The 25,301-nt window shown below is 41.7% G+C and overlaps 1 protein-coding gene across 16 annotated transcripts in view; it reads right to left on the reverse strand.

Annotated features, from left to right (window-relative positions):
* Dnah9 (dynein, axonemal, heavy chain 9) overlaps positions 1-25,301 on the reverse strand; it is a 367,182-nt gene that overhangs the window by 119,096 nt on the left and 222,785 nt on the right. For all 16 annotated transcript variants that reach the window (XR_005490291.2, XR_005490292.2, XR_005490293.2 and 13 more), the window contains 3 exons: positions 25,067-25,263; positions 16,060-16,222; positions 5,428-5,551 (listed from right to left, as the gene is read on the reverse strand). Coding sequence is in view for 13 of the 16 variants with exons in the window: in NM_001427097.1 (NP_001414026.1) it covers positions 5,428-5,551; positions 16,060-16,222; positions 25,067-25,263 (484 nt within the window). In the remaining 3 variants the exon portion in view is untranslated. The remainder of the gene's footprint in view (positions 1-5,427; positions 5,552-16,059; positions 16,223-25,066; positions 25,264-25,301) is intronic.

The following is a 25,301-nucleotide window of genomic DNA, read 5'->3' on the forward strand; positions in this document are numbered from 1 at the left end:
GAAGAGTTAAAAGAGCCTCCTCATGCGAGGGCTTAGGGAATATCACGGGCGCATTGCTGGATCAAACCATAAGGTCTGCACAGTGCTATCTGGACCCAGAACTGTCCACAAGATTCCCTTAGGTCCTTAGCTCTTATGAGCTTTTGTTTCTTCTCCGAAACCAGCATGTCAACTCTAATGCTGCAGAAGTGGCAGAGATGAAAGGAATTCTTAGGGTCACCCTGTCCATTTCCAATTATGAGGACTTGAGGTCTCCAAGTGGGTAGTTTAGCCAATGGTCTCCAATACTAGCATGCCTAGAATTATGATCTGAGCTAGAGCACGTCCTTGAACTTCTACCACACCTGGAGGAAACTTGGCTAATGTCACTAACCCAGATAGGACTTTTATGACAGCATAAATTATGTAAAAGATCGAACCAGGACTGAAGAGATGGCTCACTAGTTAAGACCATTGGCTGCTCTTTCAGAGAGGATCAGGGTTTGACCCCCCAGCAGCTATGGTAGCTCGTACTACCTAACTCCAGTTTCAAGGCATCTAGCAATCTCTTTTGGTCTCCACAGGCAGCAGGCACACATGTGGTGCACAATCACATGTGCAGGTGAAACAAACATAAAAAATAAAAAAATACATAAAAACCAAAGTAAAAAATAAATCTAAAAAAGTAGTTATACTGATAAATACCTTGTGCTATCTTTTGTCAAAATTACGGACTTCCAAATGAAGTAATATATTTCAGCTCTCTTGATAAAAAAAGAGGAGCAGAGAAAACTGCTAGGAAAAGAAAAGGGTATTTAGTGTGCTGGGAGTGTTGGGGTTCAGGGCGCAGCTTGTGTTGTTTTGTTAGACAGATGGAGCTGGCTTGTGCCACACTGTGTGCTCCCCTGCACCTCCTTGTGTGTGAGTATGGCACAGCCCTTCAGGTAGGGTATAGCTTCCCCTTGATCTAAGACATTTGTAATTGACTAGTTCACATCCTTTTCACCTTTCCTTCATTTGAAAGATGCAGAGTTGATGTACTTTTGATGTTTCTCTAAAAAATGCTGCATACTGAGAAGAAGAACAATGGCCTGCAGGCTAAATTTGTTCGCTGCCTCTTTTTGGTGTGCCCTACAAGCTGAGAAATGAACGTTTTTAGATAATCCTTTATGTTGGAAATAAAGCAATATTTAGTGGCACACAAAAGTTATGGGAAGTTCAGAATTTTATTGTTCATGAATCATTATGTTCAGCCATATTCTTATAGTTACATATTGTTTATGCTTATTTTTATACTTAAGTGACAGACTTGAGTGGCTACGACAGAGACCAGGTGACCCGAAAAGCCTGCAGTATTTTCTTTCTGCCCTGTAGACAATGTTTGCTCCTCTGAACTTATGGAATATCCTTAGCGGCAAGATGCCTAGAGCTCTGGGGGCATTTTGAAACTCATCCAGGTTCATCCGTTCACCATGGTTTTCTCAAGATCCTGGGAACCTATAAGATCACTGGATGGAATATCTAGTGGCATCTGAAATGTGAGCAATGTTCCCATTTTCAGATGCATCCCTCTAGTTTTTCTGAGAACATTCGTGTCATTTAGCCTGTGATATGTATCAGTGTGTGATTTGATAAGAGCTGCCTTAGGGAATTTTGTGATCTGTATAAAGGCAGAAGCTCTTTAAACATCTCAAAACTGTGCTAGTAGGGCCTAAAGTTTGACATCTCCATGTCTACCTGCAGGCATTTACAGGCTAAATGCTATAGTATCTTGTAAACCACATTAGCAAAATGCAATTGGCATGTTTTGGTAGCACTCTGATACCTTGGTATGGTTCAGTCATTTGGAGCTTGGGATGAAAGGGAAGTGCTTTATTCAGTATAACACTCGATTCTCAGCTATGACCCCACCTAGATCCTATGGTTAAACAACAACAACAATAATAAAAACAAACAAATAAACAAAACCAAAACTGCTTCCTTTGTCCCCAGAAGAAAAATCTGGGGATTGTGATGGCTATTTTGGTACCCATGTTTCTCACTATCTTTGGCATGAAGACTTACCAAAACATACTATCCTATGGTAATATCTACTATCTCATATGACACACCATCCTCATGGTATTACCCACAGAGTATTGTATACCTCAGTTTAAAGAGACCTCCCAGAATGCTGTTTAAGACCTAAGAGGCATTAAGGACTAAGAAGAAAACTGAAATAAAATTTTGCAGTGGCTCTAGTTTTGTTAGCTTTCCTTCCTAAACTGGATAGTAGGTATTTAATCATTATGTTTTTGTGTCCCTGGATTATTTCACACTGTAAAATTAACAAACAACTGCTAGCATAGTTTTCGTGTCCTTAAAATTACAATCTTGTGTTAATACAGTGGGAATGGTGTAGCCACTGATCTTTCAAGTAGACAAGGCCACTCATAGTCCTGAACATAGAATGGTAAAGGAAAGGCATATTACCAATAAGTCACTTGAGTCTTCAGATATTGGGTGAAGAGTATATACTTCAGAAGGAACAGTGAAGACCAGGATGTCTGGAGAAAGCTTGGAAACCCATAATTCAGCAGTGTTGGTAGCAATGGGAGAAGGGGCAGCAGAAAGACTGTTTCCCTGTACCTAGGGGCTTCAGGTTGCATACTGTACCCAGTCAGGGATTCATACAGGATCACGGTTTAGACAGGCCATGCCTCAACTATAATACCAGGGGGCTGCCTGGGATAGAAGGACATAGTTAAGAAGTGTCATAATTTGTCATAGCAAACATTAACCAATTGGGTGGTCTGGATAGGAAAGATATGGATTCAGAGATGGGCGGAGAGAAAACAGCATTTGTGGATAGAGATTTTAAAGGAAGGGCCAACACTGGGAGGGAATCACTGACATAGAGTCTAGAACACAGAGGAGAACCAGAGGCTGATCATTTAGGCGATTTTCTTTTGTTCTTTTTGGGGGGGGGGTCGGTATTGTCATCGTGGCTTGATTTGACAGCGATGTTGTAATACTAACAAATGAAAGTGCACAGGAGGAAACACTGTAGCCTACAGCATGAGGTCACTGGCTCTATGGGGCACACTTTTGGGGGAGGGTAGCATCAGTGGTACACACATACATTTATAGCCCATCTGACTTGTAGATAACTACTGCGCACTGAGTCATTAGCAGGAGCGCCCAAGGCATCAGGTCCAGGAAGGGCATTCACAACCCAGCCTTCCACTGTGGTAGAATTCTCCCTTTTTTTCTAGAACCCAGCCTTTCTGACTTTAGACCACAAGGTATAGTTTCCTCCTTTCACTGTGAGTTCCAACAACCAAGTGATCAGACAACCCCACAGAACTGAAGCATTTCTGAGAGATATTTTAGGACCCCCATGTTCTTGGTTGGACTTTTATCCAGTGGCTTCCCAGTCTGAAATTATTTACTCGAAAGTGAAAAGTAGAAGATATGCCCTAATCCTCTCTACTAAGGTTGCTAATTTAAAAGGGAGAGCATTATCTAACCTGCTGCCCTACTTAAACACGCATGTGTGAATCATGACTTTGGGAAAATCTGCACCCTGAACGGAAAGCCGCACCAGCAGGCTTACATTTTATTGGGTGAGACTTCAGAAATTGGTCTGCACTTCAACAGAACTGTCTTTTAAATGAAATAAATTAAAGATACATCACTGAGGAATGAAACTTCAATGGGCTAAAATCAATGTTGGAGAAGGTGACCTGGCTCTAGTGGTGCCAAGTGAAATCCAGGCTGGGGCAGGCACCATGTCTGACATCTCCAAAGCTGTACATTTTGAAAGCTCTGTTTTACTCTTTCAGTTGTTTCAGAATTAGGCTTTAAGATCGCTTTAGTGTGGGCTGGGGAGATGGCTCAGCCTTTAAAGGCTAGGCTCACAACCAAAATATAAGATAGTTTTAGTGTGGGAGGAGAACTGGATCCCTGTCTCATATAATAAAATCACACAAAGGTGTGGTGATAGTGTAGATTAAATACATTGATAAAATGTTAAAGATGGCAAGTAAGAATGGAAACATTTGTTATTGGAGGAGAACAAGTGTAAGAGTTTCCAGGAAAACTCTTGGATATAAAGTTAGTTTAGACAAAATCAAATGGGAAAGATGTAAGTGTAGGCTCAGGGTTAAGTGTAGGCTCAGGGTTGTTCTAGGAGGCAGCACAGGGAGGAATCCAGGGCAGAGGTGCTCCCTAGAAACAAGCCATCACAGAACCTGTTCGTGCATGTTCTGGGCCAGGAGTCAGGGGCTCTTCATGGAATGACGGTCAAATGCCATGAGGGGCAATGCTAAATGCCAACGACTCTGAAACAGTGACATCGTCCTGAAATATAACCCTTGTGATATAGGAGAGATGGTGGAGAGAAATCCTGCGATCATACTCCTTAGACTACAGAATATGAAACAGAGCAGGGGTGGTCTGGAGGAATGGGCTTCTGAAGTACAGGGAAGTGACATGGGGATTTTGCTTACGGACATCTGTATACTGACCCAGAGAAAGGGTATTTTACACATATGCTTGGTGTAAGATCCAGGAAAGCATATTATCTTTGATTGACATATTCATGTAAATGCATAACCTATTATCATATGCAGAAGTTATTAATTACATTTGGGTTGTTTGTGTGCTTTATTTTTTCACATGACTGTGTACACGGCTTTAAACATACATTTTTAGAAGAACTTATGCTACTTGTGAATTCATGCATAAGTAAGAACTACAAAGCAGCAAGAACTGCGTTTTTTGCTTCCTCCTTTGTGGTGTACTTGGCAATGCATGTGGACTTCAGTGGAGTCTGAGAACAGTTACATAGAGAAATTCTACATCTGCTGCTGCTGCTTCTCTCTTTTTTTTCATCAAGATTCCGAATCCTTGCTGGACCCTTGGCTGGTGACTTGATCTTACCCTGGGGTATCAGCACATCTTCTCTCCCTCTGTCTTCTCTTAGTACCCAACCAAGCTCAAGACCTATATGCGCTCCCCTTTCTCTTTCTCATGGGGATTCTGAGGAAATATCATCTGTTCTCTGAATTTAGCAAATTCTCAGACTCTTACACACCCTTCTTCCACTGATCAGATCCAGTCCAACAAAGATTCTCAAAATTACTGCTCAGTCTACAATGAAAAGAGACTTTAAGAACCAGCATGATAGGGGGTGGGGATTTAGCTCAGTGGTAGAGCGCTTGCCTAGCAAGCGCAAGGCCCTGGGTTCGGTCCCCAGCTCCGAAAAAAAAAAAAAAAAAAAAAAAAAAAGGAAAAGAACCAGCATGACTGTAAGCTGCAGCGGCCTTGGCAAAGACTTCAGCAAATCAGCCTTCACTGTGTTAATGTTCTTTAGCTATGGCCTGACTTTCCTGATGTCAGACCACTCCTCTACCTTTCGACGACTCTCACTTCGTTAGAGGTATTCAAGGGTAAAGACTTCCTTACCAGATGCCAGGAGATCATTGATGAGCACCAGGAACCTCTCATCAGCCACATGGGCATCAGTCATCAGGAACACGGTACTGAGATTTTTTACCCCAGCTTTCAAACAGAGGCTGGCCAGGTCCACCTGCAAGATCATCAGGGTCAGAGATCCCTCAGAAGAGATGGACAACTCATTCTTTAGGAAAGGAACCATTTTCTTTTTTTTTTTTTTTTTGTTCCCTCCCCCATATTCCCCTGCACTGGGGGGCCAACCTTGGCAAGACCAAGGGCTTTCCCTTCCACTGGTGCCCCAACCAGGCTATTCTCTGCTACATATGCAGTTGGAGCCCTGGGTCAGCCTTTCAGTAGTAGTTTAGTCCCTGGAAGCTCTGGTTGGTTGGCATTGTTGTTTTTATGGAGTTGCAAGCTCCTTCAACTTTTTCAATACTTCCTCTAATTCCCCCCAAGGGGGTCCTATTCTCAGTTCGCTGGTTTCCTGCTAGCATTGACCTCTGTATTGGACGTGATCTGGGTGTGTCTCTCAGGAGAGATCTATATCCAGTCCCTTTCCACATGCATTTTTTAGCTTCATCAATCTTATCTAGCTTTGGTGGCTGTATATATATATATATATATATATATATATATATATATATATATATATATATATATGCCATTCCTTGAGTTACTGCTCTAAACTTTGCTTCCATATCCCCTCTTATGAATATTCCCCCCCCCTTTTTTTTTATTAACTTGAGTATTTCTTTTTTTTTTTTTTTTTATTAACTTGAGTATTTCTTATATACATTTCGAGTGTTATTCCCTTTCCCGGTTTCCGGGCAAACATCCCCCTCCCCCCTCCCCTTCCTTATGGGTGTTCCCCTCCCAACCCTCCCACCATTGCCGCCCTCCCCCCATAGACTAGTTCACTGGGGGTTCAGTCTTAGCAGGACCCAGGGCTTCCCCTTCCACTGGTGCTCTTACTAGGATATTCATTGCTACCTATGGGGTCAGAGTCCAGGGTCAGTCCATGTATAGTCTTTAGGTAGTGGCTTAGTCCCTGGAAGCTCTGGTTGCTTGGCATTGTTGTACTTTTGGGGTCTCGAGCCCCTTCAAGCTCTTCCAGTTCTTTCTCTGATTCCTTCAATAGGGGACCTATTCTCAGTTCAGTGGTTTGCTGCTGGCATTCGCCTCTGTATTTGCTGTATTCTGGCTGTGTCTCTCAGGAGCGATCTACATCCGGCTCCTGTCGGTCTGCACTTCTTTGCTTCATCCATCTAGTCCAATTGGGTGGCTGTATATGTATGGGCCAAATGTGGGACAGGCTCTGAATGGGTGTTCCTTCAGTCTCTGTTTTAATCTTTGCCTCTCCCTTCCCTGCCAAGGGTATTCTTTTTCCTCATTTAAAGAAGGAGTGAAGCATTCACATTTTGATCATCCGTCTTGAGTTTCGTTTGTTCTAGGGATCTAGGGTAATTCAAGCATTTGGGCTAATAGCCACTTATCAATGAGTGCATACCATGTATGTCTTTCTGTGATTGGGTTAGTTCACTCAGGATGATATTTTCCAGTTCCAACCATTTGCCTACGAATTTCATAAAGTCGTTGTTTTTGATAGCTGAGTAGTATTCCATTGTGTAGATGTACCACATTTTCTGTATCCATTCCTCTGTTGAAGGGCATCTGGGTTCTTTCCATTTTCTGGCTATTATAAATAAGGCTGCGATGAACATAGTGGAGCACGTGTCTCTTTTATATGTTGAGGCATCTTTTGGGTATATGCCCAAGAGAGGTATAGCTGGATCCTCAGGCAGTTCAATGTCCAATTTTCTGAGGAACCTCCAGACTGATTTCCAGAATGGTTTTACCAGTCTGCAATCCCACCAACAATGGAGGAGTGTTCCTCTTTCTCCACAACCTCGCCAGCATCTGCTGTCACCTGAGTTTTTGATCTTAGCCAATCGCACTGGTGTGAGGTGAAATCTCAGGGTTGTTTTGATTTGCATTTCCCTTATGACTAAAGATGTTGAACATTTCTTTAGGTGTTTCTCAGCCATTCGGCATTCCTCAGCTGTGAATTCTTTGTTTAGCTCTGAACCCCATTTTTTAATAGGGTTATTTGTTTCCCTGCGGTCTAACTTCTTGAGTTCTTTGTATATTTGGGATATAAGGCCTCTATCTGTTGTAGGGTTGGTAAAGATCTTTTCCCAATCTGTTGGTTGCCGTTTTGTCCTAACCACAGTGTCCTTTGCCTTACAGAAGCTTTGCAGTTTTATGAGATCCCATTTGTCAATTCTTGATCTTAGAGCATAAGCCATTGGTGTTTTGTTCAGGAAATTTTTTCCAGTGCCCATGTGTTCCAGATGCTTCCCTAGTTTTTCTTCTATTAGTTTGAGTGTGTCTGGTTTGATGTGGAGGTCCTTGATCCACTTCGACTTAAGCTTTGTACAGGGTGATAAGCATGGATCGATCTGCATTCTTCTACATGTTGACCTCCAGTTGAACCAGCACCATTTGCTGAAAATGCTATCTTTTTTCCATTGGATGGTTTTGGCTCCTTTGTCAAAAATCAAGTGACCATAGGTGTGTGGGTTCATTTCTGGGTCTTCAATTCTATTCCATTGGTCTATCTGTCTGTCTCTGTACCAATACCATGCAGTTTTTATCACTATTGCTCTGTAATACTGCTTGAGTTCAGGGATAGTGATTCCCCCTGAAGTCCTTTTATTGTTGAGGATAGCTTTAGCTATCCTGGGTTTTTTGTTATTCCAGATGAATTTGCAAATTGTTCTGTCTAACTCTTTGAAGAATTGGATTGGTATTTTGATGGGGATTGCATTGAATCTGTAGATTGCTTTTGGTAAAATGGCCATTTTTACTATATTAATCCTGCCAATCCATGAGCATGGGAGATCTTTCCATCTTCTGAGGTCTTCTTCAATTTCTTTCTTCAGTGTCTTGAAGTTCTTATTGTACAGATCTTTTACTTGCTTGGTTAAAGTCACACCGAGGTACTTTATATTATTTGGGTCTATTATGAAGGGTGTCGTTTCCCTAATTTCTTTCTCGGCTTGTTTCTCTTTTGTATAGAGGAAGGCAACTGATTTATCTGAGTTAATTTTATACCCAGCCACTTTGCTGAAGTTGTTTATCAGCTTTAGTAGTTCTCTGGTGGAACTTTTGGGATCACTTAAATATACTATCATGTCATCTGCAAATAGTGATATTTTGACCTCTTCTTTTCCGATCTGTATCCCTTTGATCTCCTTTTGTTGTCTGATTGCTCTGGCTAGAACTTCAAGAACTATATTGAATAAGTAGGGAGAGAGTGGGCAGCCTTGTCTAGTCCCTGATTTTAGTGGGATTGCTTCAAGTTTCTCTCCATTTAGTTTAATGTTAGCAACTGGTTTGCTGTATATTGCTTTTACTATGTTTAGGTATGGGCCTTGAATTCCTATTCTTTCCAGGACTTTTATCATGAAGGGGTGTTGAATTTTGTCAAATGCTTTCTCAGCATCTAATGAAATGATCATGTGGTTCTGTTCTTTCAGTTTGTTTATATAATGGATCACGTTGATGGTTTTCCGTATATTAAACCATCCCTGCATGCCTGGGATGAAGCCTACTTGATCATGGTGGATGATTGTTTTGATGTGCTCTTGAATTCGGTTTGCCAGAATTTTATTGAGTATTTTTGCGTCGATATTCATAAGGGAAATTGGTCTGAAGTTCTCTTTCTTTGTTGTGTCTTTGTGTGGTTTAGGTATAAGAGTAATTGTAGATTCGTAGAAGGAATTCGGTAGGGCTCCATCTGTTTCAATTTTGTGGAATAGTTTGGATAATATTGGTATGAGGTCTTCTATGAAGGTTTGATAGAATTCTGCACTAAACCCATCTGGACCTGGGCTCTTTTTGGTTGGGAGACCTTTAATGACTGCTTCTATTTCCTTAGGAGTTATGGGGTTGTTTAACTGGTTTATCTGTTCCTGATTTAACTTTGATACCTGGTATCTGTCTAGGAAATAGTCCATTTCCTGAAGATTTTCAAATTTTGTTGAATATAGGTTTTTATAGTAAGATCTGATGATTTTTTGAATTTCCTCTGAATCTGTAGTTATGTCTCCCTTTTCATTTCTGATTTTGTTAATTTGGACGCACTCTCTGTGTCCTCTCGTTAGTCTGGCTAAGGGTTTATCTATCTTGTTGATTTTCTCAAAGAACCAACTTTTGGTCCTGTTGATTCTTTCTATGGTCCTTTTTGTTTCTTCTTGGTTGATTTCAGCTCTGAGTTTGATTATTTCCTGCCTTCTACTCCTCCTGGGTGTATTTGCTTCTTTTTGTTCTAGAGCTTTTAGGTGTGCTGTCAAGCTGCTGACATATGCTCTTTCCTGTTTCTTTCTGCAGGCACTCAGCGCTATGAGTTTTCCTCTTAGCACAGCTTTCATTGTGTCCCATAAGTTTGAGTATGTTGTATCTTCATTTTCATTAAATTCTAAAAAGTTTTTAATTTCTTTCTTTATTTCTTCCTTGACCAGGTTATCATTGAGTAGAGCATTGTTCAATTTCCACGTATATGTGGGCATTCTTCCCTTATTGTTATTGAAGACCAGTTTTAGGCCGTGGTGGTCCGATAGCACGCATGGGATTATTTCTATCTTTCTGTACCTGTTGAGGCCCGTTTTTTGACCAATTATATGGTCAATTTTGGAGAAAGTACCATGAGGAGCTGAGAAGAAGGTATATCCTTTTGCTTTAGGATAGAATGTTCTATAAATATCCGTTAAGTCCATTTGGCTCATGACTTCTCTTAGTCTGTCGACATCACTGTTTAATTTCTGTTTCCATGATCTGTCCATTGATGAGAGTGGGGTGTTGAAATCTCCCACTATTATTGTGTGAGGTGCAATGTGTGTTTTGAGCTTTAGTAAGGTTTCTTTTACGTATGTAGGTGCCCTTGTATTTGGGGCATAGATATTTAGGATTGAGAGTTCATCTTGGTGGATTTTTCCTTTGATGAATATGAAGTGTCCTTCCTTATCTTTTTTGATGACTTTTAGTTGGAAATTGATTTTATTTGATATTAGAATGGCTACTCCAGCTTGCTTCTTCTGACCATTTGCTTGGAAAGTTGTTTTCCAGCCTTTCACTCTGAGGTAGTGTCTGTCTTTGTCTCTGAGGTGTGTTTCCTGTAGGCAGCAGAATGCAGGGTCCTCGTTGCGTATCCAGTTTGTTAATCTATGTCTTTTTATTGGGGAGTTGAGGCCATTGATATTGAGAGATATTAAGGAATAGTGATTATTGTTTCCCTTTATATTCATATTTGGATGTGAGGTTATGTTTGTGTGCTTTCATTCTCTTTGTTTTGTTGCCAAGACGATTAGTTTCTTGCTTCTTCTAGGGTATAGCTTGCCTCCTTATGTTGGGCTTTACCATTTATTATCCTTTGTAGTGCTGGATTTGTAGAAAGATATTGTGTAAATTTGGTTTTGTCATGGAATATCTTGGTTTCTCCATCAATGTTAATTGAGAGTTTTGCTGGATACAGTAACCTGGGCTGGCATTTGTGTTCTCTTAGGGTCTGTATGACGTCAGTCCAGGATCTTCTGGCCTTCATAGTTTCTGGCGAGAAGTCTGGTGTGATTCTGATAGGTCTCCCTTTATATGTTACTTGACCTTTTTCCCTTACTGCTTTTAATATTCTTTCTTTATTTTGTGCGTTTGGTGTTTTGACAATTATGTGACGGGAGGTGTTTCTTTTCTGGTCCAATCTATTTGGAGTTCTGTAGGCTTCTTGTATGCCTATGGGTATCTCTTTTTTTAGGTTAGGGAAGTTTTCTTCTATGATTTTGTTGAAGATATTTACTGGTCCTTTGAGCTGGGAGTCTTCACTCTCTTCTATACCTATTATCCTTAGGTTTGATCTTCTAATTAGTCCTGGATTTCCTGTATGTTTTGGACCAGTAGCTTTTTCCGCTTTACATTATCTTTGACAGTTGAGTCAATGATTTCTATGGAATCTTCTGCTCCTGAGATTCTCTCTTCCATCTCTTGTATTCTGTTGGTGAAGCTTGTATCTACAGCTCCTTGTCTCTTCTTTTGGTTTTCTATATCCAGGGTTGTTTCCATGTGTTCTTTCTTGATTGCTTCTATTTCCATTTTTAATTCCTTCATCTGTTTGATTGTGTTTTCCTGGAATTCTTTCAGGGATTTTTGCCATTCCTCTCTGTAGGCCTCTACTTGTTTATTAATGATTTCCTGTGTTTCCCTAAGTGTGTTCATGTCTTTCTTGAAGTCCTCCAGCATCATGATCAAATATGATTTTGAAACTAGATCTTGCTTTTCTGGTGTGTTTGGATATTCCATGTTTGTTTTGGCGGGAGAATTGGGCTCCGATGATGGCATGCAGTCTTGGTTTCTGTTGCTTGGGTTCCTGCGCTTGCCTCTCGCCATCAGATTATCTCTAGTGTTACTTTGTTCTGCTATTTCTGACAGTGGCTAGACTGACCTATAAGCCTGTGTGTCAGGAGTGCTGTAGACCTGTTTTCCTCTCTTTCAGTCAGTTATGGGGACAGTGTGTTCTGCTTTCCGGCGTGTAGTTTTTCCTCTCTACAGGTCTTCAGCTGTTCTTGTGGGCCTGTGTCTTGAGTTCACCAGGCAGCTTTCTTGCAGCAGAAAATTTGGTCTTACCTGTGGTCCCGAGGCTCAGGTTCGCTCGTGGGGTGCTGCCCAGGGGCTCTCTGCAGCGGCAGCAACCAGGAAGACCTGTGCCGCCCCTTCCGGGAGCTTCAGTGCACCAGGAAGGAACCATTTTCTTAGTTACTTCAGTTGGAAATAAAGTAAGATGACCGTGTGAGGCCAGGAGGAGCACTACTTTTCAGCAAGAGGAAGGGAAATAGGCCATGTTTCTAGGCATTGGTTCGATGGAGGTGAGTAAGGATCACATAGTGGGGTTCTTAATTCGTACAACTACAGATGCTCATACACTGCTGCTGAGCGCCTATAGAAAGTTAACCGAGGTGATCCCTCCCAATGGCCAGATGAGGGTCTTACTCATCTGTTTGACTAATGGTATCAAGGGAGGAAATGACTTGTTCCAGAGGGTAAGCTATCAGAAAAGTTATGTATAGGGGCTACCTGTATGGGAATGAATACATCCCATATCAGCAATGCTTTGTACTCTTATGACTGGCTCCAGAGACAGATGTTGATTGAAAAAAAATGTGCTGGACAACATAGTCATAGGTGTAGACATGAAACTACCCACAGGAAGCCCAGTCAACACTGGAGATAGACGAAATCTGAAGCTGGGACGCTAAGTCGTGAATTTGGCCAGTGTATCCAGTCTTGGCTCCTTTTCTATAACTCTTACAAAGTGATAAGCCTCAAACATTTTTTTATTATAGCATTTACTATAGTTTACAAGTAACATGTCAAAGGCAACTGACTTCTTTTTGAATTAATGGTTCTTATCCCCCACTTTTGCAGACTGATCTAAGACACATTTCTCAATTTTCATTAGGATCACCCAGAGGATGCTTTGAGCAGTCCCAGTACCAAGGTGGTTTCCCCATGTGAGTTAAATCTGAACAGCTCTGGAAGGGAGGCAGGCATCAGCATTATTGGAAAATTCCCAGGGATTCTGATCTATAGCCAAGATTTAGCATTACACTGTTCTGCAAATGCCTGTTTCCCACCTACTGGCTTGGTCTTTAGAAATACAAAGAAAGACCAAACTTGAGCCTGATTATGACCTTGTATGCAGCCAGTGTTGACAAAGGGCTGTGACTTCAAAACAGAAGAGAACATCTGCTCTTATCACTGCTTGAGAGATGATGAGGTCAGGTGGGTAGGGTCTGGATCAGGGCTGGCTGGAGTTCTCTCAAGAATACTAAAGGCAGTTCCTGATGGGATTTACACCATAACTTTCTATAGTGACATGACTGTGGCTGTAGATTCAAGAGACTGCTGGATACGTGACCTTTAAAAGTTGTGTATCCTACTTTTCTTCACTGTCCAGAGCATAGACTATGATTTCTATGTGCCTACACCCTGAAACCAGGAAATATGGAAGGTCCCAGAGGCAGTAGTTATTCCTGTCTTTTACAATATGAATTTCTTATAAAACTTGGACAGACTCTCTGAATCCTTCCCAAGTCTACAATAGCTGCTAACAATCTATGTCCTAAATTTGAAACAGACTAGATAAGAGCCAAGTCACACTGATGTAAAAGATGAGGTCCCATAGATGTTGACTCTTGAAAAGACCCTGTCCTTATGCTGAGTCAAGTGAGAAAAGAACCACATATATTACCAGCATAGTAACTAAAGGGAACATGGATGACTGATGGGAAGTTCTGGGTAGAAGATGTGGAGAACCAAGGAAAATGAAAAGGATTGTAGGTGGCTGGCGACTACTATATGTGGAGAGAATCAGAGTGTTGGTGGTTTAAATAGAAATGACCCCACGATGGACTGTTGTGTTTGGATGCTTTGTCATGGGAGAGGTATGGCCTTGTTGGAGTAGGTATGGTCTTGTTGTAGAAAGTATGTCACTGGGGGACAGCTCAAATTCTCAAGGCAGGCGTAGTATAACTGTTTCTTCTTGCTGCCTGCTGATTGAGATGTAGAACTCTCAGCTAGTTCTCCAGTACCATGTTTGCCTATATTCCTTCGTGCTTTCCACCATGACAATAATGGACTAAACCTCTGAACTGTAAGCCAGCCTCAATGAAACGTTTTCCTTCATAAGAGTTTCGTTTGTTATGGTGTCTCTTCACAGCAATAAAAATCCTAAGAGAGAAGTGGATACCAGGAGTGGGGTATTGTTGTGACAGGCCTGACCATACTTTTGTTTGGAGGAATGTGGACTTTGGAAATTTGAGTTAGGAAAACAGCGGAATGCTTTAAGCATACTTAATGGGTGATTCTAGTAGAAACATGGAAGACAGTGGTCCTGAGGGTAATCTGAACTATGGAGGCCCAGCTCAAGAGAAGACCATTACTATGTGGCCTAGAGACTGTTCTTGTGACACTTTAGTGAAGATTTGCCCTTGTCTGAAGAAACTTCCTGAGGCTGAATTGAAGAATTTTGGATAAATTGCATTGGAAGAGGAAATTTCAAAACAGCCTAGTATTGACTTTGTCTTATAGTTATTAGTGTTTACTCTTATGGAGATCTATAATGAAAAGGAGCCAGCTGAGAAAGAAAAGTACAAAATGTACATATCAAGGATAAAGGAGGATAAAGAAAATGGAATAAAGCTAAATTCTGTGTTCAAGGAGATAAACAGGTTAAAGAAAAGCCTTATGTTAAATGGAATAAAGAGAATGGTGACTTCAGGCAAGACCCCACCCAGCTAAGCTTACAACTTGTGAAAAGGAATTAAAGAATAGTTTAGGGCTGGATGTGATGGCACAGCCCTTTAATCCCAACACTCCAGTAGAAGAAGCAGGTGGATCTCTGAGTTTGAAACAAGTCTGGTCTATAAATCAGTCAGGTGGTTCCAGCAAAGGAAACTGTCAAAAAGAGAAAGCCAGTGAATATATAATTGAATGAGGGGACTATGCTCTAGCTCCAGCAAGCAATAGCATTTGACATCTTCTGTCACATGGTTCTAGTTTTAGAGTCAAGGATAAAAGAAAGGGTCCTCTTTTGACTAAGGAAAACCGCTGAGGCCAGGGATGTATCAGGTGTGTCCCTGCATGGAGGAATAGAGAGGCAATTGTGGGAAGATGTGAAGGTGAATTATGAATTGTGTTGAAGAGCCCAAATGTTGGAGATCTCGGAGCTTTAGGATACCTGCCAAGGAAAACTGCAAGTAGGGAGTGGAACCAGCCCAAGAGAAAAAAGTGTGTTGCAGTCAACAAAACTGAAAGGAGTTGGAGATTTGAAGAGCAACTTTGGTCTCAGTCACTATGGAGATGCAGAGTTTGGATTTGTCCGGCTGGGTTTTGGTATTGTTTCGGTCCAGTATTTCCTCACTATGTTCCCCTTTGGAATGATTAAGTATATCTTGTGCCACTATAAGTTGGAAGTATGTGGTCTGCTTTTTTATTTTGATTTTTTTGGACACCATGGTTAGGAAATTGCATGAATCTCAAAAGAGACTGTGTACTTCATACTTTTAAACAAGTTTAAGACTGTTAAAGGCTATGGGGACTTTTGAATTTGGACTGAATGCATTTTTTTTGCATTATATTATGCCTATAAGCCTATGGGGACCAGAAAGTGAAATTTGGTGGCTTAAATAGGAATGTGCAACCTCCATCCCAATAGACTCATGTGTTTAAATGTTCGGTCATACAGAGTGGCACTATAAGGAGGTGTGGTCTTTTTGGAGTAGGTGTGGCCTTTTTGGAAGAGGTGTGTCACTGGGGGTGAACTTTGAATTCTCAAATGCATAAGCCAGGCCTAGTATGATTATCTGTTCCTTGTGTCTACTGATCTAGATGTAGAACTCTCAACTATCCCTCCTGTACCATGTCTGCCTGGGTGTCACTATGCCTCCCACCATGATAATACACTAAACCTTTGAATTATGAGCCCAATTAAATGATTTCCTTTATAAGAGTTGCCGTGGTCATAATACCTCTTCACAGCAATAAAAACTCTAAGGAAGACAAAGGGTCTTCTTCTACACTGTTCAAACTCACCTTGAAGTCAGGGATTTGATAGCCTTTTCGAAGAGTGATCTGAAACACATCCATGGAACTGATAAAAGCTGCCAGCCTGGTCAGACTCTGCTTACCACTTCCACCTACACCAACTAGCAGGGCATTTCCTCGAGGGGACTCCAGGATTCGGTTGATGTGACAGCTGGAGAGGAGTAAGCAGAGGTGTATCACAAAGTCCACTGTCCACAGTGAAAAGCACAGAGGGTGAGATGGTTGGAGAGAAAATGAAAGCCTCTCCTGGAGGCATAATTGAACTCTGGGTAACTTTCACAGTTTGCCCTCAAACATGGTATCATCTTCTTGTTCAAGTGTACTGAAATTGTTATGGCTTACATAAAGCCAGAGGCCCCATTGAACTGATTGAGAGTGGGAGAAATGGCCAGGGAAGGCTGGCAGGCCTGGTGGCATGAGCTGTGGTACTGGAGAGGGACTTGGATGAATTTTTTTTCTCCCTCACTGAATCTGCCTTTCCCTCAGTGTCCTCCTTCTCATCCTTGTGTGACTTTGAGTAAAAGTGGAACCATGAAAAAGAAGAAAAGTTAAAACCCTGCTATTAGGAAAATAATCAGAGAAGGCTGAAGCCTTGAAGACAAGGCTAGAAGTGTTTGTCTCATGAAGAATAAGAACACAGTTAAAGAATAGGAAGAAAGCAGTGAGTTCAGACCTGAGCCTCAGTCTTCTAACCCTTCCTGGATGCTGATGTTCAAGCAATGGATATTTGTAGATGTCACTTCCTTAGCTTCTGGATTCCCCCCTCTAACATCTTAGCACCCCAAGTATCTCTTTCTCTACTCCAGCCCTGGGAAAATACTTCAGGTCTCCTCTGGGCTTAGATCATCACCTCTGAAGGAAACCACTACCCACCCAAGCAGTCTTCTTCAAATGATACACCTGCAACCTCCTCCAGACTCTCATTTCAACCTTCCATTAATCTCCACTAGCCGTGGATCTTATATAAGGCTCCTAATGGCTTCTCATTATACAAAATATATAAAATACAGGGAAAACACACTATTCTATGGTCTAGCAATAAATCCTACTGACATTAATTTTATGGGCTTGCAGACTAGTGTGTGTAGATGTCTGTGAATATATATTTGGTTATTACATCTGAAATGTCAATGCATTTCTATCCTGTAGCTTTTAAAATTCAAGGGCAGCTTACATACTGAGCGTAATGTTTTGTTTATTTGTTCCAAGTCCTGATGATTAAACTCAAGTCCTCACAATGATGCGTGGCGCTCTACCACCAAACCAACTCCTAAACATTGGGTACAGTGTCCTGAGACCAGTTTTTCACTTAGCAGTAGATTGTGATGACTTCTCTAAGCCATTAAGCAATCTGCTCGACTATGCCTTTGATGGTGTAACACCACCATATAGAATTTCAATATTGTATTGATAATAAAAATACAATAACTTGTTTGTCTGAACTATCCTACTATTGGATACTTAGGCTGTTTCCAATATCTCCAGTCTCATATAATGTGTTATAACATTTTGTTTATATCTCTATTCATTTCCTTGGGGTGAGTTTCCTAGATGTAAAGTTGCTGAGCCAAACAGCAAGGCAATTTTTAAATGGCTCAGGAAATTTAATGGGGAAAAAGCTGCTCAGAATGGTGGTGCCCATCTGTGCTCTTTTCAAGTAAAACTTCTCCATAATGCTGGAGGGTGAGAACACACTGGGTTGTATTCACTGACTTATAGTGTAAGTCAGTGAATTCTAATGTTGGTGATCCTGGACAGAAAGAGTGCAATATAACTGGTCTTTCTACTTTTGTGGATTCTTCTTTTCCCCACCCTTTATCTCCCTGGTTTTGTCCTCAAACACCAGATAATAGAGAAACAAGGATAGAGGAGAGAGGAACTATGAAAATCCCTGAACCTAATTTCTTTCCTTTTGTGTCTTCTTTGATCAGGATTACTAGCAATCTACAACCAACCTCCCTAAACAACCACCAACCACCAACCCCACTTAGTGGGGATCTAGCATTTATATATCCTCTAAAAAGTTCCCCGAACTCCAAATGTTACAAAAATTACAGAAACTGTCTGCAACTGGCAAAATCACTCCACTGCTAGAGCACAAGGCAAATCATAGTCAGCTGCTGTGGACATTCTGAAGCAGCCCCATATCCCACTTCTGGGATTCGAATAATAACACATTCTTATACTTCTGTGTTTTTTGAAGAAACCAAAATTCCAAAATTGTCACTACAGTGTGTTGGGTATGACACTTTTGGCTAAGAATCAGAGGATCCATTTGACATTGGATCTTGTGCCTCTGCATCCCTGCCCTATATTAAAGATGCTACAGTAGATACCTCATATTCAAAGTGGTGAACAATTAGGATCTGACTAAACTTAGCATGGAGCTGGTGCTTGGGAGTAGTTTTGGAAGATGTCTGACTCAATCATAACCAGCATAAGAAACTGGGGATCCTCATTGCCTCATCTCTCCTGGGGATCATATTTGCTGTTGGGATGGAAACCCTTGCATAGGTGTTTGTGTATCAACAACTCATAAGCAACATGCACTGGGCATGGACCTCATTCATGTATGTAGTTATCATACACACACACACACACACACACACACAAACACACACACACACACTTGACAACTTTAAAAGCTACATATTACAGTTTTAACTTGATTTTTTTTAGGGAGTAGAATACTTTTCATGCATATGAGTCATAATGTTTTTCATTTATGCCTTTTCTATTTTTTTCCCAAGGATGACATCTATGTTTGTAAGGCCCTTTCATGTGCATTCTAATTCCCTTCAATTTTTTACTTCCACCCTTTTGTTTTCTGCTTTAGACCTAGCAAAGTGTTTAGGTCTTAAAACCATACATCACTGAATTCTGTGTGGCTCAGGCTTGTCTGCTTAAGTATCCAGGAGTTATTTATTGGCCTATATTTACCTATTTTATTAGTTCTCCTTTTCACTTATTTAATTGTAAAACGTATGCTCTGTCATTATCAGCTAGATTTACCCTTCTCTTGCCCTCCTATTAAACTCATTTCCACATGCCTAAAGAGTATGCATGTTTATTTTGTGTTCATTCCAGAGCAAACACATCGAAGCTATCCAATATAGTTTTATTACATTGAAACAAAACCCAGTGACTTATACTCAACCTCACATTTAAGGCACTGTTTGTAATTCTTCATTATGCTCTGTGCAGGAGCTTGTGTTTTTTTCTGTGTCTGAATTGATGCCTGATGGAAGGAGACACTGGTGCCAAATATCCAAGCTCTATCTTCCCATTCAGGAAAGATGGAGAGCAGACTGGACTCCTGGATGCAGGCATGGAGGAGGAATTGGAGTACAACTGGGTCATTGTGTCGCCTGGTTCACAGTTCTATTCTTGAAGGCCCAGAGTCAGTATAGAATGGGCTGCATCATTCAATATTTAGATGAAAAAAGTGCATCCGGAGTGGTGAAGTTTCAGAGTTAGTATGGCTAAGTTAGCAGCCGTCAGCATTAGACTCCAGCTGGGGCTTCATTAACAACCTCTGACAAGGGCAAGGGACTCTGAATTTAAATTACAAAATTTAAAAAGAAGATCAATATTCTAGAGGACTCCTGGGCCAGAGAACCAAGACTGTCTGTGTTAAGCCCATCACTGAATTTCTGAGAGATTAAAAACAAAAGCTAAAGATGCTCCATAGCATAGCTGGAGGAAGCTGAGTCTTTGAAGATTCTCTCTCTCTCTCTCTCTCTCTCTCTCTCTCTCTCTCTCTCTCTCTCTCTCTTTCTCTGACTAATAAGGCATTTGGAGCACAAAAGCAGTATTTCCAAAGGGTTGTATGATTAAATAAGTATTGTGATTCTAAGAGAAGAAAACACCATACTAAAATATCCAGGAAGAGAAAAAAAATCAAAGAGGAAAAGAGAAAGTTGAGGACTATGCCAAAGTGAAGTGAAAGAACTAGTATAAAGACTGCAGCAAAAAAAAAAATGAGGTTCAGAGCTAAACAAAGAATTCTCAGCTGAGGAATGCCAAATGGCTGAGAAGTACCTAAAGAAATACTCAACATCCTTAGTCATCAGGGAAATGCAAATCAAAACAACCGTGAGATTCCACCTAACACCAGTCAGAATAGCTTAGATCAAAAACTCAGGTGACAACCGATGCTAGCAAGGATGTGGAGAAAGAGGAACACTCCTCCATTGTTGGTGGGATTGCAAACTGGTACAACCACTCTGGAAATCACTCTGGAGGTTCCTCAGAAAGTTGGACATTGCACTACCTGAGGACCCAGCTATGCCTCTACTGAGCATACACCCAGGAGATGCTCCAACATACAACAAAGACACATGCTCCACTATGTTCATAGCAGCCTTATTTATAATAGCCAGAAGCTGGAAAGAACCCAGATGCCCTTCAGCAGAGGAATGGGTACAGAAAATGTGGCACATCTACACAATGGAATATTACTCAGCTATCAAAAACAATGATTTCATGAAATTCATAGGCAGATGGATGGAACTAGAAAATATCATCCTGAGTGAGATAACCCAACCACAGAAAAACACATATGGTATGCACTCACTGATAAGTGGATATTAGCCCAAAAACTCGAATTACCCAAGATACAATCCACAGACCACATGAAACTAAAGAAGAAGGATGACCAAAGTGCAAATGCTTCACTCTTTCTTAAAAGAAGGAACAAAAATATTCATAGGAGGGGATGTGGAGGCAAGGTTTGGAGCAATGACTGAAGGAACAGCCATTCAGAGCCCATACATATATACAGCCCATATGTATATATATGTATATATATATGTATATATATATGTGTGTGTGTATATATATATATACAGCCACCATATACATATGTATATATATATATATGTGTGTGTGTGTGTGTGTGTGTGTGTGTATATATATATACAGCCACCAAAACTAGATAAGATGGATGAAGCTAAAAAGTGCATCCTGACAGGATATAGATGTCTCCTGAGAGGCACAGCCAGAGCATGTCAAATACAGAGGCGAATGCTAGCAGCAAACCATTGAACTGAGAACAGGATCCCTGTTGGAGGAATTAGAGAAAGGATTGAAAGAGCTGAAGGGGCTTGTAACCCCATAAGAACAACAATACTAACCAACCAGAGCTCCCAGGGAATAAACCACTACCCAAAGACTATACATGGACTGACCCATGGCTCCAGCTGTGTATGTAGCAGAGGATGGCCTTGCTGGGCACCAATGGAAGGGGAAACCCTTGGTCCTGCCAAGGCTAGACCCCCCAATGTAGGGGAATGTCGGGGGAGGGGGAAGGAAGGGGGTGGGGGAACACCCTTATAGATGAAGGGGAGCAGGATGGGATACAGGGTTTATGTTCAGGAAACCAGGAAAGGGAATAACATTGGAAATGTAAATAAAAAAAAATCCAATAAAAGAAAAGGAAAAAAAAGTTTATAGCAAAAACAGCAGGATCTGCTGGTGAAGGGAGTCATTGGAGGGACGGTCTACTCCCAGAGAGAGAAGAAGGTACAGAGTGAGGCCAGACTGCTTCCTGGAAGCTGAGTAGGGGAACTGCGTAGATATTGTGTAGTCTACAAACCTATGTTGGATGGGGAGATGGGTGGATGTTAAACCAAGCGGAGAATCATAAGAAATGCAGCACCTGGTCAAGGAGCATGAGGTATGGACCTGGTCATAGCATTTGACCTTAGTGAACGGTAGGTCTGGATTGTTTACAGTGACAGTTCCTTTGTTCGAGCAGCAAAAAGAGCCTGTTGAAGAGAGAATTAGAGGCAAGAAAGGTTGACAGGTATAGACTGCCTTTGTGATGGGTTTTGTTGTGAAGAGGCGCAGAGAAATGGGGGATTGGTAGATGAAAAGGGAGATTGGGCTAAGGAATAGCTTATTATATTTCTGACAAGTGAAAATGTTTGCATATGCTGACACATGTGACCCAGAAATCAGTGATGGGGTGAAAGGGAAAGGAGGAAGGGGAGGGGAAATATCTATGGGAAGAAATAAAGTTACCAGGAAGGGGAAGGGATGGGACCTCATGACAGGTAGAGTGATTGGCCTTCAGAAAGAACAAGGTGACTCGAATGGAAACAGGAAGGCTGATAGGACTTTGTGCATAGAATGCATGAGGCAGTGAGGCAGGGGGCTTTCAGGTCGGTGATGTGTACATTGGGGTGAGCATGAGCATTTTCTTCTAGTCATTTTGTTATTTCAGTAAAAAGGGCAGAATCAGATATGGGAGGAGATGTACAGAGGGTCAGGAAATTGAACAGAAGTATGTAGCAATAGGGAAGGAGGGACTGGGGGTAGCAAACAGGAAGTCTTGGATGCCAGGAAAGCAAGAACCTTCCAGGACCCCATGGGCATGGCATTAGGTGAAATACTCCCACAAAGGGGAGGGAGAACCTGTCAAGACTGTATCTAGAGGTTAGGCATGACCCCTGGTTGAGGGATAGGGCCATCTACCCATCTCCAAAATTTTAACCCAGAATTGTCCCTGTCTAAAGGAAATACAGGGACAAAGAGTAGAGCAGAGTGAAGGAACGGTCATCCAGAGACTGCCCCATCTGGGGATCCATCTCACATGCAGACATAAAACCTAGACACCATTGCTGATGCCAAGAAGTGCTTGCTGACAGGAGGCTGATACTGCTGCCTCCTAAGATGCTCTGCCAGATCCTGACCAATACAGATGTAGATGTTCAAAGACAACCTTTGGACTGATCACAGGGACTCCAATGGAGGAGTTAGGGGAAGGACTGAAGGAGCTGAAGAGACCTTATCTGGCATCAATGGGAGGGGAGGCACTTGGTTCTGTGAAGGCTTGATGCCTCAATTAGAGGAATAATGGAGAGGGTCAGTGGGGAAGCACCATCATAGAAGCAGGGTAAGTGGGGATGGGATAAGGGTTTGCAGAAGGGAAACCATGAAAGGGGATAACCTTTGAAATGTAAATAAATAAAATATCCAATTAAAAAATAAAAATAAAAAGTAAATTATAAAAAGGAAACAGAAAAAGAAAATGACTATTAAAAACACAAAAAATGCTAAAATTTCTATTTGCATATTTTATATGTTGACAGTTCAGGTATAAAATGTAATGGTCATGGTCACTTTGCATGTCCTAAGCTTGTGTGATTTCAATGTGGCAAGTATTTTTTAAATGATGTGTGAAATTCAGGGGCACAGCTACAATCTTTCTAGTCTTAGATAAATAGGGCATTAAATGTAATAAATCATTTTAAAATAGCTGCTTATAAGTGGTCAATTAAAAGATTTTACATGAGGAAAAAAAGATGCATTCTGTAGCAGTAACTGAAGGCAGGGCAGGGCTGTCAGAGACTGAGGAGAAAGCACAATCAGATCTGTGCAGTTATTTCAGGAAGCTGAAGGGAATGAAGTTCTCAGGGTAGATGGGGAGGGTTTCAGGCCATGATTAGGGTCTACCTGATGTGTGTGGACACAAAGAAGAAGCAACACTAACCACCGTGGTTGAGGGATTTTCTTCAACAACTGGGAGAGGGATGAAATAGACGGCAGTGTGGTTTAACGAGAATTGTGTTTGGTCCCATAGACACTCTGACAGGAGAGTGAGAGAAGTTTGGACTAGGATAACCATCTGTTAACTAAGAAGACATGACAGGGAAATGGGTACAAGAGTATGATTAAAGCATCTGGCCCATAAATGGAAGCCTTGATGGAGTTGGGGAACAGCTGGAGCTTGGAGGGAGTAGAAGAGAAAGATGGATGTGCGAGTCATAGAGATGCCTGTAATTTAGACTCTAGAAGAGAGCTCAGTGCTGAGAGTAGACATGCTGGGGAAGAATATGTGTTGGAGGGGTGGGAGCATGTAGCTAAGGTCACAGGAGACATATTGGCCAGGGAATAGAGTGTTCAGGGCTGGATGTTGGGAATGAGTGGAGTCAGAGGTAAGGAGATTGCTCAGGTGCTTAGGAGATGGCTGGGCTTCAGTAGACAGTGACACGGAGAGGCCGGGGGCATAAAAGTAGAGCCCTGTGCTTCACAATGACTGCGCCTTCTGAAGGTTAGAAAGAGAAATGTGTGGGACAGAGTAGGTTAGAGAGATGGCTTAGTGGTTAAGAAAACTTTCTATTCTTGCAGAGGACCTGGATTTGATTTCTAGCACCTAGCCATGGCTTACAATCACCTGTAACCACAGTTCCAAGGGATCTGATGCCCTCTGCTGGCCTCTATAGGCACTGGGCATGTACTTGGTACCATATATACATTCAGGCAACACACTTACACACCTAACACATAGAAACAAATAAACCTTTTTAAAGGGAGAAATGACTTAAATCGTGCCATAGTGGTGAAGGTGAGGATAGGAGCCTTGTCCTTCTCTGAGCTCTGAGGTTCTTGGGATGGGTGGGAAAGAGGAAACAGCTCCCTTCAAGTCAGGGCCAGCTGTGTGTCAGTGAGCATTTGTTAGTGAACACCCTGGGGAAGTTGGTTAGAGTGGGAGGACACTGTGAGGCACCAAGAGTATCAAGTAGATCTCAGACTGGTCAACATAAACAGTTGGATCTGAGCCACATTGTGTGAGTGTAAGTTATCAGGGAGAGCTGGTGACTATTGCCAGTGATAAGTGATACATTAAATAGAGCATGCATAATAATATTTAAGTTTTGAAATACATGAGTACTCGAAAAAGATGCACAAGTGTGTGAGAGTGTAAGTGTGCCTCTCTCTCTCTCTCTCTCTCTCTCTCTCTCTCTCTCTCTGTGTGTGTGTGTGTGTGTGTGTGTGTGTAGATGAGGGTCCTGGTGCTCGCTGGAGCTGAACTCTGTGTTCTACTGCCCCCTATGGCTATTAGTGAAACTGCAGTTGTAGCACTGCTACCAGTCATCTTGACCTTCACTTACAAACTTTAGAAAAAAGTGACTTGAAATAACCAAATGAGACCTCTGACCCTAGGAAGGAGAAGCCACTGAGGGGAGGCAAGGAAGAGATGCACACTCACATATGATGTATGGCATCCTCAAAGAGAACCAGGTCCATCACAGCATTCACTTCGTTGTGGCTCTCCAGGGCTTCCACCAGAGTCTGGCTCAGAAGGTCCCATGATTGCACAGGCATGTACTTGGGCTCACCAATGCCATTTGCAAAGTGACAATACATGTTCAGGTTTTGGGTCTGCTCCAGCATCCCTTTGCTATCCTGGAGAGAAGACACAGGGAAGAGGATCTTCTGTATTG

The sequence above is a fragment of the Rattus norvegicus genome, chromosome 10, assembly GCF_036323735.1.
Source record: "Rattus norvegicus strain BN/NHsdMcwi chromosome 10, GRCr8, whole genome shotgun sequence".
NCBI classification, from domain to species: Eukaryota; Metazoa; Chordata; class Mammalia; order Rodentia; family Muridae; genus Rattus; species Rattus norvegicus.